The 13,124-nt window shown below is 48.0% G+C and overlaps 1 protein-coding gene across 7 annotated transcripts in view; it reads left to right on the top strand.

Annotated features, from left to right (window-relative positions):
• The window catches only part of ITPR1 (inositol 1,4,5-trisphosphate receptor type 1), a 3,145,915-nt gene that overhangs the window by 1,088,856 nt on the left and 2,043,935 nt on the right, over positions 1 to 13,124 (top strand). For 5 of the 7 annotated variants that reach the window (XM_069643505.1, XM_069643501.1, XM_069643504.1 and 2 more), the window contains exons 22-24: positions 8,611 to 8,801; positions 9,515 to 9,650; positions 11,209 to 11,259. In XM_069643505.1, the coding sequence (XP_069499606.1) occupies positions 8,611 to 8,801; positions 9,515 to 9,650; positions 11,209 to 11,259 (378 nt within the window). The remainder of the gene's footprint in view (positions 1 to 8,610; positions 8,802 to 9,514; positions 9,651 to 11,208; positions 11,260 to 13,124) is intronic. The other 2 variants (XM_069643506.1, XM_069643503.1) reach the window with 1 other exon arrangement.

The raw sequence follows: 13,124 nt of genomic DNA, 5'->3' as shown, positions 1-13,124 counted from the left end.
ATGATAGCAGATTTGTCTTGTGGATGCTGCATGTGCTTCCAAGTAGATGCTATATCTGCAGTGTGTGCCATTACAAGTATAGAAACACTAAGGAGACCTGTTTTGAGCTATTCAACATTTAGTAGTCCTATCATGTTGAAAGCAAAGTCAGCTTTGCTACAATTCAAAACTATGCTCTCTTCTGCAGACACATTAACCTGCTGATTGCAATAGATAGCTCCCTACAATCTAACTTTCCTGGTTTGCCATTGACTCTAAAAAGGCTATAGGGTGTGGGGAGACACTGGCACTCTCATTTATGGCTAGCCTGGCGTAACTACCACTTCCTAAGCTCTGTGAATTAACCATCCTACACACAAATCTGGGGATTCGTTTTGTTTGTGCCTTTGAAATATGGTGGGTTTTGGCAGTGTCATTCACTAATTAGAAAAATGAAGGAAAAGTCCTGAAAAGCAAAAGATTGCGCCTTCTTACACTTCTATCATGCACTCTCTGGAGAATGGAGAGCAGTCCTGACCCTGTTCTTGTTAAGTACTTGAGTAAACACATGTTGATACTGTTCCATTACAGCAGACCCGTTAAATTCAGGCACTGAAATGTGGGTTTGATTCTGCAAAATATATATTAGCCCAACTGTGAATACTTGACATTGACCAATTAAAACTCCTCTGAGAAATGTGTATACTGTGCTTAATTTTAAAGCCAAACTGTTGTGGGGGTATTGATGTAGTCAATCCCACTAAAAGTTTAAACGGCACTGCTGAAAAGTGACCCTGTCCCATTTCAAAACTAGTCCTGCTGCGGAGGGCTGCTACTGTTCCATTTTCAGTATAAAGGTCCATCAAAGAAGTGCTGATAGTTTGTCATACTTCCTGGCCTTATCCCTTGGCTAGATGTGGGGGAGATTTAAAAATAAAATTCAGACCACATGCCCAGCCATTCCTCTTTATCTGCTGAGACTAACAATATTTCACACACGAGCACACAAATACAAGTAATATTTGAAAAGTAAACAAAAAACATTTGTATTAAATACCAAGAGTGTTTCCTAATCCCAACTGCCATACACAACTGCTTGCTGTGAGGCCATTGATTTACTTTGGAAATGAGAAAACACAGTATGAAATGCCATGCAATTCACTACACATTCACTGCTAAATGTGAATCCTGCATTAATTTTGCATATTGCAAACTTGGACAAATGATTCTGTTGCAGCAGAGCTACATCAATACACCAGTCTTCTAAATCGGTCTCAATAAGAGTACCAATTCTAAAAATATCCCCCAAAGTGCCCTAAAGCAAGTGCACAGCATGTGTTTGATATAAAATGCTGAACAAATATTAATTCAATCCCTATTTTCCAGCATGGGGTCTGGCATGGATTCACATGCTCATGAATATTCCCCGTCGTCAGGCTGGGAATCCTCGGTAAAGAAAAAAATCAGTATCAGTTTAGTTTCTGATCTGTCTTTCTTAGTAGTAACCAATCACTGATCTCTGGGTCATACTGCCCACAGCCAATGACTGTCTTCTACCTAAGCCCGTCCCCTGGCACCCGTCCTCGGATTTTTACCACACGTTCAAGTGTTGGGAGTCCTCGTGCTTTAGCTCTCGAGCTTTTCTGCGTTTTCGCGCTTTTTTCAAAGAGATTTTCTCATTTTTTGGTTAAGCACAGTCTCAAGCTCCACCGTTTCTCCATCCGATCAATGGGGACCCATTTCGGATTTTCTAAGCCCCTCAAGGGTGAAGTTTTCGTCGAGTTACGCTTCTTGGAGTAGTCCATAAGTTTCTGAGGCCTACACGGACATGGCCCAGGAGAAAGGAAGCTCGACGCCCGGAAAGCTGTTCAGGGTTTGTCCTGGATGCCAAGTACAGAATGTGTTCAAGGAGGACGAGCATTCGAAATGCCTCTACTGCCTTCATGAGGACAAAACGCACGTGGAGAAGGACTGTGCGTTTTGCGGGAACATGTCGGAGCGGACCATGAAGGATCGACATCTTCGTCTCTCCAACTGGCTGGAAGGAAAGAGCCCATCAGGTGAGAAGAAGTCCGAGTGGTCTTCTATGTCCTGTGAGGGCGCCACGGCGACGGGGGCCCAAGAGAAGGCAAAGCACCGCGAGCACGCAGGCACCGGGAGTGCCGAACGGTCGGGCTCCTCGGCTGCCATGCAGGGCGCATCTTCTCCGGCGCAATCAACCACGAGCCAACGCTCTGGCTCGGGGAAGAGGAAAGCCGAGAACCCGGCATAGCTTCTGGAGAGGCCCTGGTCGGGCTCGAAGGATCCAGCCAAGGGGGAGCGAGGCGGTGACCCTCCCCCCAAGGTGAAGGCCACAGGCCCACAGAAGATGGTGAAGGCCTTGAGTCACCCGGCTAAGGTCTCTATCGAGGAAGCCGCAGCGGCCCTGACGCAGCCTGTGGAGGCTACATCAGTGGAGGGGTGACCTCGGGGCCCAGAGTTTCCCTGCCACCGCAAAGGGAAGCCTCTTTCAGGCCCATCGAGAAGACCCCCATGAAGACCCCGGCAGAAAAAGAGGGGGGGGTGGCGGTGGTCATCGTGGATACGGACACAGCCTCCGAGGAGGAGCTGGTTGAAGTCTTGGAGGGCCTAGTCGGGGGCGTTGAAGAGACTCGGTCCCACGGGAAGGATCCCGACGAAGAGGATGACGAGAGCGACGGCAGTGCCGGCGAGGTTCCAAGTCAACCGTCGCTTCCGGAGCCGCAGGACAACTCGGCGGCCATTTTGTTGGCAATACAATCCTTATGTACGGAGATAAGGACGAGATTGCCCCTACCACCGACGGAGGAGCCGGAGCCAGGCCCGACGGAGGAGCCAGAGCCAGGCCCGTCGGGAAGTCCCCCAAACAAGAGGAGACGGACCCATCCAGCCCCGCCTTTTCAGCCCTCTCGGCCTGCTCAACCTTTGCCTCCGTCCCCCGTCCCTGGGGATGACACGGGAATGGACACGGCCACAACGGGCACGGATGACGACGGCGGTGACGACGGGACGGATATCCCATCGCCTCTGACTCCGGCCTCCCCGCCTGACGAGATTGGGTCCTTCCACGCTATGATTGCCAGGGCATCCAAGCTTTTCCTGCTCTGCCCCGAAGAGAAGGAGGGATTTCTTTACCAATGACACGAGGCCAAGAGGAAGACGGTCCTCGCTGTGCCTCTGCTGGATGACATCTGGGACGAGGGACGAGCCCTTCTCAAGAACCCGTCTACGACGCCTGCTAAGAGGGATTGGTACGAGAAGAAGTACCTGGTCCCCGACGCGGCCCTCCTGTGCCTTAGGGCGCAACCAACCCCTGACTCGGTCATCTCAGCGGCGGCCAAGAAGAAAGTGGGGGGTGGGGCATCGGCCTCAACGTCAACTTCCCCGCCGGACGGCGAAGGAAAGAAGCTGGATGCGATGGGACGAGTTATCTCGTCGGCGGCAACAACGATTAAGGCAGCCAACGCTCTTGCGATCGTGGCCCGCTACGACAGGGAATTGTGGTACAAGATCGCCCCCCTGTTGGACTTCCTACTGGACGACAAGAGGGCGGAGGCCCTGGAGATCTTGCAGGAAGGTGAGGTGGCGTCAGACCACACCATAACGGTGGCAACGGACATTGCCGACACCGGTTTCCGCCAGCTAGGCAACAGCGTTTGCCTTAGATGGCGAGGGTGGCTCAAGGCGACGCATTTCCGCCAGGATGTACAAAGCAAGGTGTTGGACATGCCCTTCGACGGGAACAACCTGTTTGGGAAAACCGTGGATGAGTCCCTCCAAGCCATCAAGGCGGACACGCAGACGGCTCGGGCCCTAGCAGTTCTCCAGCAACGACAGCCATCCTTTTGGAACTCCGGAGGCAAGCAAGGTGCCTCCAAGGGATTCGGTGGTGGCTCCTCTACGTACCGCCAGACGGCCCGCTCCTCGTCGCAAGAAGCCTATAGGGGATGAGGCAAGTCGGGTGGATCCCGCCGTCGTCGTCAGGGAGGCCAAGGCGGCAAGGCATCCTCCGAGCAAGACTGAACCGACTGTGGCGTCTGGGCCCCCCCCGAAGCACCCCGGTGGGAGGCCAGCTGGCGAAGTTTGTCAGCGTGTGGGAGTCCATCTCCACCGACCGTTGGGTGCAGGACGCCCTGGCCCAGGGGCATGCCCTCGAGTTTCTAAAAAAAAGTGCCCCCGCATTTCTCCCGTGGCCAGGAAGGAAAACCACGTCCCTCAACTACTACTGGAGGTAAGGGCGATGCTCAAGAAAGGTGCCATCAAGCTCGTCCTGAAGAGGCTCGGGGGCTCCGGAGTACACTCAAGGTACTTCCTTGTGAAAAAGAAGACCGGAGGATGGCAGCCCATCCTGGACCTGCGACGACTGAACAAGTACATCAAGGCACAGAAGTTCCGGATGGTCACCCTCCAGCACGTGCTGGGACAGCTGGAGGAGGGCGATTTCCTATCGTCGTTGGATTTGGAGGATGCATTCTTCCCCATTCTAAAAGGACACCAAAAGTTCCTCAGGTTCGTGGTCCAAGGACGGCACTACCAGTTCAAGGCCCTCCCGTTCAGATTGAAGTCGGCACCCAGGGTTTTCACCAAGTGCCTCGCACCAGTGGCGGCGCGGCTGCGCCTGCAGGGGATCCACGTCTACCCCTACCTGGACAATTGGCTCATCCGTGCAGGGACAAGGGAGCTTGCCGTAGAACACACAGCGAAGACCGTCCATCTGCTCACGGACCTGGGGTTCTCCATCAACTTCCCGAAATCCCACCTGGTCCCCTCACAAGTCGCACTGTTTCTGGGAGCCAAACTCGACACAGTGGCTCGTCTGGCCTCGCCGTTGGAGGAAAGGACGAAGGCCATCCTGGGCAAGGTGCAGTGTCTGCTGGCCATGGACGTGGCCAGGGTGAGGTCCATCAAGTCCCTCCTCGCGATGCTGTCCTCTTGCATATATCTCGTGCGCCTGTGCAGGCTTCGGATGCGCTCTCTACAGGAGTTCCTTGACACCCGCTGGATCCACGCGACAGGCAGCTTCAAGAACAGGATCCCGCTCAATGAGACCTTCCGACGAGCGATCCGGTGGTGGGGCACCCACGCTCATCTGGCAGCAGGGACAGACTTTCAGACCCCATCCCACCAGGTAACCGTGACGATGGATGCCTCCCTGGAGGGGTGGGGAGCGCACACCAGAGATCTTCACGCGAGAGGTCTCTGGCTCCCGGAGGAAATGCTGCTCCACATCAACATCCTGGAGCTCCGTGTAGCGTTCTAGGCCCTCAGGTCCTTTCTCCCATCCCTCAAGGGCAAGGTGGTGAGGACCTTCACCGACAACACCACCACGATGTTCTACATTCGGAAGTAGGGCGAAACCAGATCCCCTGCCCTATCCAAGGAAGCCCAGGATCTGTGGCATTGGGCCGTTGCCCAAGGGATGTTTCTGGTGCCGTTTCATCTGGCAGGGATAAAAAACACCATCGCCGACTCACTCAGAAGAGAGTTGCGCTCGTGCCACAAGTGGGAACTACGCCAGGATCAAGTGGATCGACTCTTTCAGCGATGGGGCAAACCCCAGATCGACCTGTTCGCGGCGGCGACGAACTCCAAATGCCAGAGGTTCACCAGCAGGTTGCCCCAGCTGAGGAGCATGGGCGATGCCTTCTCGTTCCCCTGGGACGGCCTGTTCCTATATGCGTTCCCTCAGTTGCCGTTGCTGCTCCGACTCATCAACCAGCTCAAGAGGTCCCGGTGCAAGATGATCCTCGTCGCACCGGCGTGGCCGAGGCAGATCTGGTTCCCGGACCTTCTGGACTTGTCAGCGTCCCCACCGGTCAAGCTACCGACGGACGCAGATCTTCTCTCCAGAGAAGGAGGCGCCATCCTTCATCACGACCCAGAGTCGCTGAACTTGCAGGCCTGGCTCCTGCAGCACTAGAGTTTGGAGGGTACGATATCCTGGCTGACTACAGAGAGGTTCTTGAAAAGGCCAGGGCGTCCTCAACTGTTACGTGCTACGGACATAAGTGGAAGAGGTTCTCTGTCTGGTGCCGTGCACAGAAGATCAACCCTCTACAGATTACGGCACCTCAAGTGTTACCATACCTACTGTTGCTGGCCAAGGCTGAACTAGCTCATGCTTCCATCAAGATACATCTGGCAGCGATCTCCCGATACACCAGAACTACAGGACAGCCGTCCTTGTGGTCTCATCGACTGGTGAAGGAATTTATGAAAGGACTGTTCCGATCGTTCCCGCCGGTGAAGGCTCCAGCCCCGGCGTGGGAGCTCAACGTAGTGCTGACCAGGCTCATGGGGTCGCCATTTGAGCCGTTGCATTCGGCTCCTTTGAAGTTCCTGTTGTGGAAGACAGTGTTCCTGGTGGCCATCACCTCCGCATGACGCGTGGGAGAGATTCAGGCCCTATCCTGCAAGCCCCCATACTTGACTTTTCACGATACGAGGGTGGTGCTGAGGACGCACCCCTCCTTCATGCCCAAGGTGCCGTCGGACTTCCATCTTAACGAGCCCTTGGTGTTACCAGTTTTCTTCCCGTCGCCTTTGTCGCCGGCCGAGAGGTCTTTGCGCTCGCTGGATGTAGGTAGAGCGCTTAAGTTCTACGTGGACGGAACTAAGACATCACAGCTGTTTGTGAACTTTGGACCTGTGAACCAAGGGAAGGCTCTCTGGAAGGCTTCCATTTCTAGATGGCTCTCCGGCTGCATCATGCACTGTCACCGGTTGGCAAACCGGCCATTGCCCGGCCGTCCGAGAGCCCATTCGACCAGAGCGATCGCTGCTACTACGGCATTCTTGTCTGGTGTGCCCCTGCTGGACATCTGCAGGGCTGCTACGTGGAGGTCGACGCACACCTTCATGAGATTCTACTGCATCGACCGGGATTCCAGGGAGGAGTCCAGAGTCGGCCAAGCAGTGCTGCGCAACCTGTTCGCCTGAAGGTGGGCCTGGTGGGGAGGTAAGAGTTGCTTGATGTTGAGTTTATGTAATGCTTAATGTTGAGCCTTTTGCCACCTCCCGTGGTTGTGCATGTGTGTACTGCTATGTATTCTTATATTCATGAGCATGTGAATCCATGCCAGACCCCATGCTGGAGAAGGAACAAGTTACTTACATGTAACTGTTGTTCTCCAGCATGGGTCTGGCATGGATTTACATGCGAACCCTCCCTCCTTCCCCTCTGCGGCTCTTCACTTGGTCATACTGCCACTTTACATGCTACCAAATCTGAGGATGGCTGCCAGGGGAGGGGCTTAGGGAGAGGACAGTCATTGGCTGTGGGCAGTATGACCCAGAGATCAGTGATTGGTTACTACTAAGAAAGACAGATCAGAAACGAAACTGATGCTGATTTTTTTCTTTACCGAGGATTCCCAGCCTGACGACGGAATATTAATGAGCATGTGAATCCATGCCACACCCATGCTGGAGAACAACAGTTACAGGTAAGTAACTTGTTCGGTACTACACATCTGAGCAGTAGATCATCTTTACAAACACCAAAAAGTATTTTTTATGTCTAATTATTAAGAGGAGAGTGTACCTCATTCCATTTGGTGGTCAGAATTGGACTCGATTTATGGAGGGCTGCTGAGGATAGCCTAGTTAGAGGGTGAGTGGAAAAGTCTTTTTCATAAAACTTGGATGAAGGAAAAAGACTGATAGACATTGGGCTGTTCATAATGCTTTAGTGTTAGTCAATGATACAAGAGAAATTAATGAACACCTTTAATTCTTAAAATTTAAGACCACGCAAGACTGCAATATGTGGATTAAGTATTGAAGTGGGAATGTCTTAAAGGTGCTATATCCTAAAACCGGAGAAACAGTAAATGTCTTAAAATGTTGTGTTCCTTATTCCTTTCCCAGTAAAGTATGTGGAAGCGTTGGATTGGACATGCTGCTTTCTTTGCACGCTGGATTGCTTCCACCCTGAAGCAATTTGGTTTACAGCATAGTCCTTGGACCCTTCAAGTGAAAAACTTTTGGAGATCAATCTTATAACTTAGTGATTTCCTACCATGGGTGCCACATGCCTTTGTTCGCTGTGGTTTTCACCCAGGGTGCCCAAACACATACTGATAACCAAATGGAGTCCTGCATCTGGTATGGTAGTCTGGAGCCACTAAACCGAGGAAATAAAAAGCAAAAGAATGATGTAAATAAAAATGAATCCAGTTTCTCTGACCAAAGCAGATAGACTTGGAAATATGTGTACACCATTATATCATGCATTTCGGATCCAAGTTTATCTGATACATTTTCATTAAGGGAAATGGCAGAATAAAGTTGGAAAGCAGATGATAAATATACATGTACCATTGAGGTGGGTGTTGGAAATATCTATTTAGTTGCTAAAAAAATTGACTTTCAATGTTATTCATTCCAATGAGTGCCTGCAATGTGGTATGGAATATTGAAAGGTCAGAGTTAAATGTAAATTCAAACTTAATTTTATATTTCTTGATATTCACCTTTTCGGAAAGACATTGTTGAAAGGATCCACAACTAGAGCTTGAATTGTCTTTGCATTATTTGCCTTGGAGGTCTGTGGTTTCAAGCTTGCTGACTATTCACACCTTTTCTTTTTGCATGTAATGGTTACTTCTGAAGCTGGTAGTAATGTCATGAGATCGATTCACGGAGTAGGTGAGCTGATGACACAGGTGGTGCTCAGAGGAGGTGGTTTCCTGCCACTCACCCCATTGGCTGCTCCGGAGGGTACCATCAAGCAGCAAAGGGAACCAGAGAAGGAGGACATTCTGGTGATGGACACAAAGCTGAAGATCATTGAAATACTGCAGGTACGTCAGGGGAATGGACATGGCAGTCAGTCGAGATTTCAAATAGTTCTGTCCTGTGACCGACCCAGCTTTTATTTAAACTCTTTGACATTTTCCTGGATAGAAGCATTGATTCTCTGTATTGCATTCGAGTTGTTCAGGGAGATCAGGATACATCAACTGTATTTTAAATTGGCAGTTGGTTAACTTTATCAACTTCATCCCCTCAAAGCAGCATTTGGATTAGAGTTTAGTCCTAATATTGAATGTTTTTCCTAACTCTCTCAGGGCATTATGGCTTTGTAGTCTGTCTGCTTTGGTACTGACCTATATGTCCGTGTTTAATCTGCTTTGTCCCCAAAAGGGCTCTGGTTTTCATACTCCCCTGCCTACTTATGTTTTGGGGAATGAACCAAGAATTCCCTATTGTATACAGAATTACAATGGTTAATTGCTTGGTTGCGTTGGGAGTCCTGCTTGTGTCTAAGCAGTTCAAGAGGGCCTGCTGTGCTACATTGTTATCAGTACAGGCTCTTAAACCTGTTGGTCATTTATCCTCGACTCCCCATGTCCAGTCCCCACAGCCATGTGTGCACTAGTCATTTCCTGTGATATTGGCCTGTCTTCCTATTTGTAGACACATTGGAAGTTGCAGGTCCCATCATAACCAATTTTAAGTGTGTGGGATGTTTATATGTATAATGTGGTGATAGGTAATTGATTTGTTATTACAGTTCATCTTGAATGTGCGGCTGGATTACAGGATCTCCTGTTTGCTCTGCATTTTCAAATGTGAGTTTGATGAGAGCAATGCACAGATGAACGATTCTACGGCCGGAGGTGGTCTAGAGGGACCCAGCAACGTACAAGGTCAGTTAACTGTGCCTTGGCTGGCAGGGTTTATGCTCATTCCTTCTTTTCAGCCATGTTGATTGATTTGTAGAACCTACCAATCTGGTAATCTGTGCCGCCATGATGATCTTCAAAGTGTTTTCTGACAGAAACGTGAAAGTTCAACACTTGAGGACTCACCTAAATTAGACTTTCACATTCCAATAAAATAGCTTACTGTGGATTTTTGTGTTAGTAATGACACTTAATAACAGCGTGACTTTACTACAAAGTCTCCGGTAGCAAAAATTAAAGTACATTTGGTAAAATAATTGGCAGTTGACTATAAACTTTGGATCGTGGATTAGAACACCAGATGTTTTTTGTTTTACATTAGTATTGCAGTATTGCTGGCTTTTCACTTTTCTTACACAATAGTCCTAAAAGTCCTGTCTAGAGACTTGAATTGTAATAGACTGTAAACTATTTCCCAATGCAGTGCTGTTCCTTCTTATCTAACTCCAACCGATCGACCACCAGGATTAGAGCCAGTAAGTTTCAGGTTGCGATTCACCTGCAGCAGGTGGATGAGCTCAAAGTGGTCTTATTTGTTTTAAATATGTGATGCCGCAGACTGACTCTTTGAAAACTGAACCAGTTTTTTCAGTTGTATGTTTTATATTCGCTTGAAATCACATTGAGGGAGACTTGATATTTTCTTTAAAGGAAATAAATAGCCTCTCCAACATATTTTAGGACTGGTGCAATTATATAAACAAACTCCAGAATATTTGAGACACCCTCAAAGTTATTTCCAGCGATATCACTGGATACCGTTTTGTCAGACTTAGGTTGTGGGGTTTGTCCTGTGTTTTGATAAGTTTGTAGAGCACTCAAAACAAAATGTCTCTTCATCACATAAATGACATATTGACTATAAGGCAGTTTTCAGTGAGATGTCTTCTGGTGCCGGATGGCAATTTTGGATGTGGCTTGTAATGCACATGTATCCTACATCACAAGAATTCTACTCCAAAAATTAAATAGTTGATTTCAGTATCCATACATTTTGTGTTATTAGGTTTCATCTCTAACCAGCTTCCTTCATATGCTTTAAGTGATGGAATTCTCCCGTTTCAAAGTCTTAATTGAAATATGAGCTAACACTGCGCCTGCATTTTTTGTAGATGGCTGGAGCGGAGTTAAACTTCCTTGATACTTTCGATCTCTTATGTCTGCAGGTAGATCTGGTTTCCTTCAGGATGTCTGCTATTTTTACATGGACTGACAAAAACCTCTGACTTAATCTAAACTTCAATCCCCATTATAAAAGGATGGTTGGTAGTCATTTTAGCTAAATCCCTAACAATTGCACTGTTTAAGTATGACTGTAAGGTGGTGTCTCCCAACCCACAAGACAGTAAGCCACAATAAATGTTTGAGACAAATGTACATCAATGAATGAGCCCTTTTTCAATGTTTCTTTTTTTACTGTTTCAGTGCATTATTAGAAGCCTGTTGAGGCACTGGCTGCTATGTGTGAGATGCACTGTATGAAATATTTTCTTAAATTTCATTCATTTCTTTTCCTGTTAAGCATCAGAGTGCCCCCTGGTACTACTCGACTTCACTCTGCCAGACACACATGGTTAGTCTTCTGCATCTATTTCCTCCCACATCTTGTCATCTTACTTGATAACATCTGATCTCCTACAATATGCCTATACTGACCAATTTATCCTTCCCACCCGTCACCCAGCACAAACTGTTCCAATACTCCTTTTAATTCCCTGTAAGTGCACCTTTTTCTGTCTTGATTGTTTGACTGCCACTCCCCTGGAGCTTAACTGTATATTCTCTATATCAGAGAAGTACTCTTATTGAGCCACACATTGTTTCTCTGCTCGTTGCAGCCCATTGTGGGTTGGGATTACGTATTGCTCTTCCATTCCCTGCCCTTAAATGAACATGTTTGCCCTTCAATCTTGTATGTCTGTGCCTGCTACCTTGGTTAACCCACTTTTTGTTGCATATCACATTTTCAACCCCTTGTCCTTTTTCAAAATGCAAATAAAATTGCTGCTGTATCATCTATGTCCATTCTCTATTCACAATCATTGTTCTCCAATACAGTAGGTTTTTGTAGAGGCTTCTTTCAAATTTCTGGTAGATTTGTCTTAACCCTAAATGTGCCTCCTTCCTGTCCATAAATATGTAACCGCTTGTCGGACACTTGGTATCTTCTTGTGCCTGGGGTATATTTTAACATGTGGATATGCGTCTGGTGGCTCCCCATTTTCCTTTCATTGCTTAAGATTGCAGAGACGGTTAGAATTTTCACTTGTTTGTGAAGCGATGCTTGCCTTTTGCAGTATCCCGCTGTTGTGCTGTAGCATTGGTGTACTTTCCTTAGTGCACATGTGGCTCCTGATGTCTGCTACTCCCCTTCATAACAGCCTTGCATGTTCTGCTAATATTCCAGAATGTCAGTGACTCTGTTGATTCCTGCCACAGTTACAGAATGCTTAAAAAATTATCATTGATCGTGTCAGTGTGTTAATCATTTTTTTTCCTTTCTTTAATGCTTTTTCTTGCTTCCCTGAATGCTTTCTTTCACTTGGCCGTTTTCTGGGTGGTTGTTTAGGTAAATGACCGTGGAACATCCAGAAAACTTGAATTATAATGGATTCCTTCCTCCAACGGATTCCTCATCTATGATAACCTATCCACAGCGCAGATGTTCTTTATAAACTTTTACGCCGCTAGGGGACGCAACACAGCACTGTTCGCCTCTATACATCTGCCTTGAACCGCCAAAATCCCAGTGGTCTAAAGCTCCAGTCAGCTGGGCATTCGTCTAGCACCTACCTCTGGTAATCCTCAAGCTTCTTTTCAAAGGCTGATGGCAAAGGTGGCCAATGCTCTGGGGCTTTCCACTCCAGCCAGGCCGAAAATGTAATGCGAGTTATCGGACATCGTGGACAAGAGTCCCAAGAAGGAAATGTAACTGCCTTTCAATGTGGCAGTAGAGGCCTGTTAGGCAGAATCCTGGGCAGTGCCCTTAGGGACCACTACACAAGATTAAGACTACACCTTTGGTACAAGCCTGTACTACACAGAGTGGTAGCAGTAGCGGAGCAGCCAGACTTATCTCAAGAGCAAATGAGCAGCAGTAGTAGAGATTACACAAAGGACTACAATTACTGTGACTCAAGCAAACACTGACTCAAGGTTTCTGGTTAAAAAGTAAAAGTACATTTATTTTTAGACCATCTGTTCACAAAACACTTCACTTCTATTAATTAAAACCACACTTCAAAATACACTACACAAAACCACTTCCCCTAGTGCAGAACAATTCAAGGTAAGTACCTTTGGATTTGACAGACCAGTGATGTGAAACAAAGACGTTACTGAGGGTTATCACGCAATTACTTTTTGACAGTAATGAAACAGAAGCGTACCCCCGAACAGAAATGTTACCGTAGTCAAACACACTTAGCACATTAATTA

Source organism: Ambystoma mexicanum, chromosome 2p, assembly GCF_040938575.1.
Source record: "Ambystoma mexicanum isolate Mex_15411 chromosome 2p, UKY_AmexF1_1, whole genome shotgun sequence".
NCBI classification, from domain to species: Eukaryota; Metazoa; Chordata; class Amphibia; order Caudata; family Ambystomatidae; genus Ambystoma; species Ambystoma mexicanum.
The sequence above is the reverse complement of the archived record's forward strand: the minus strand, read 5'-3'. Positions and strand labels throughout refer to the sequence as shown.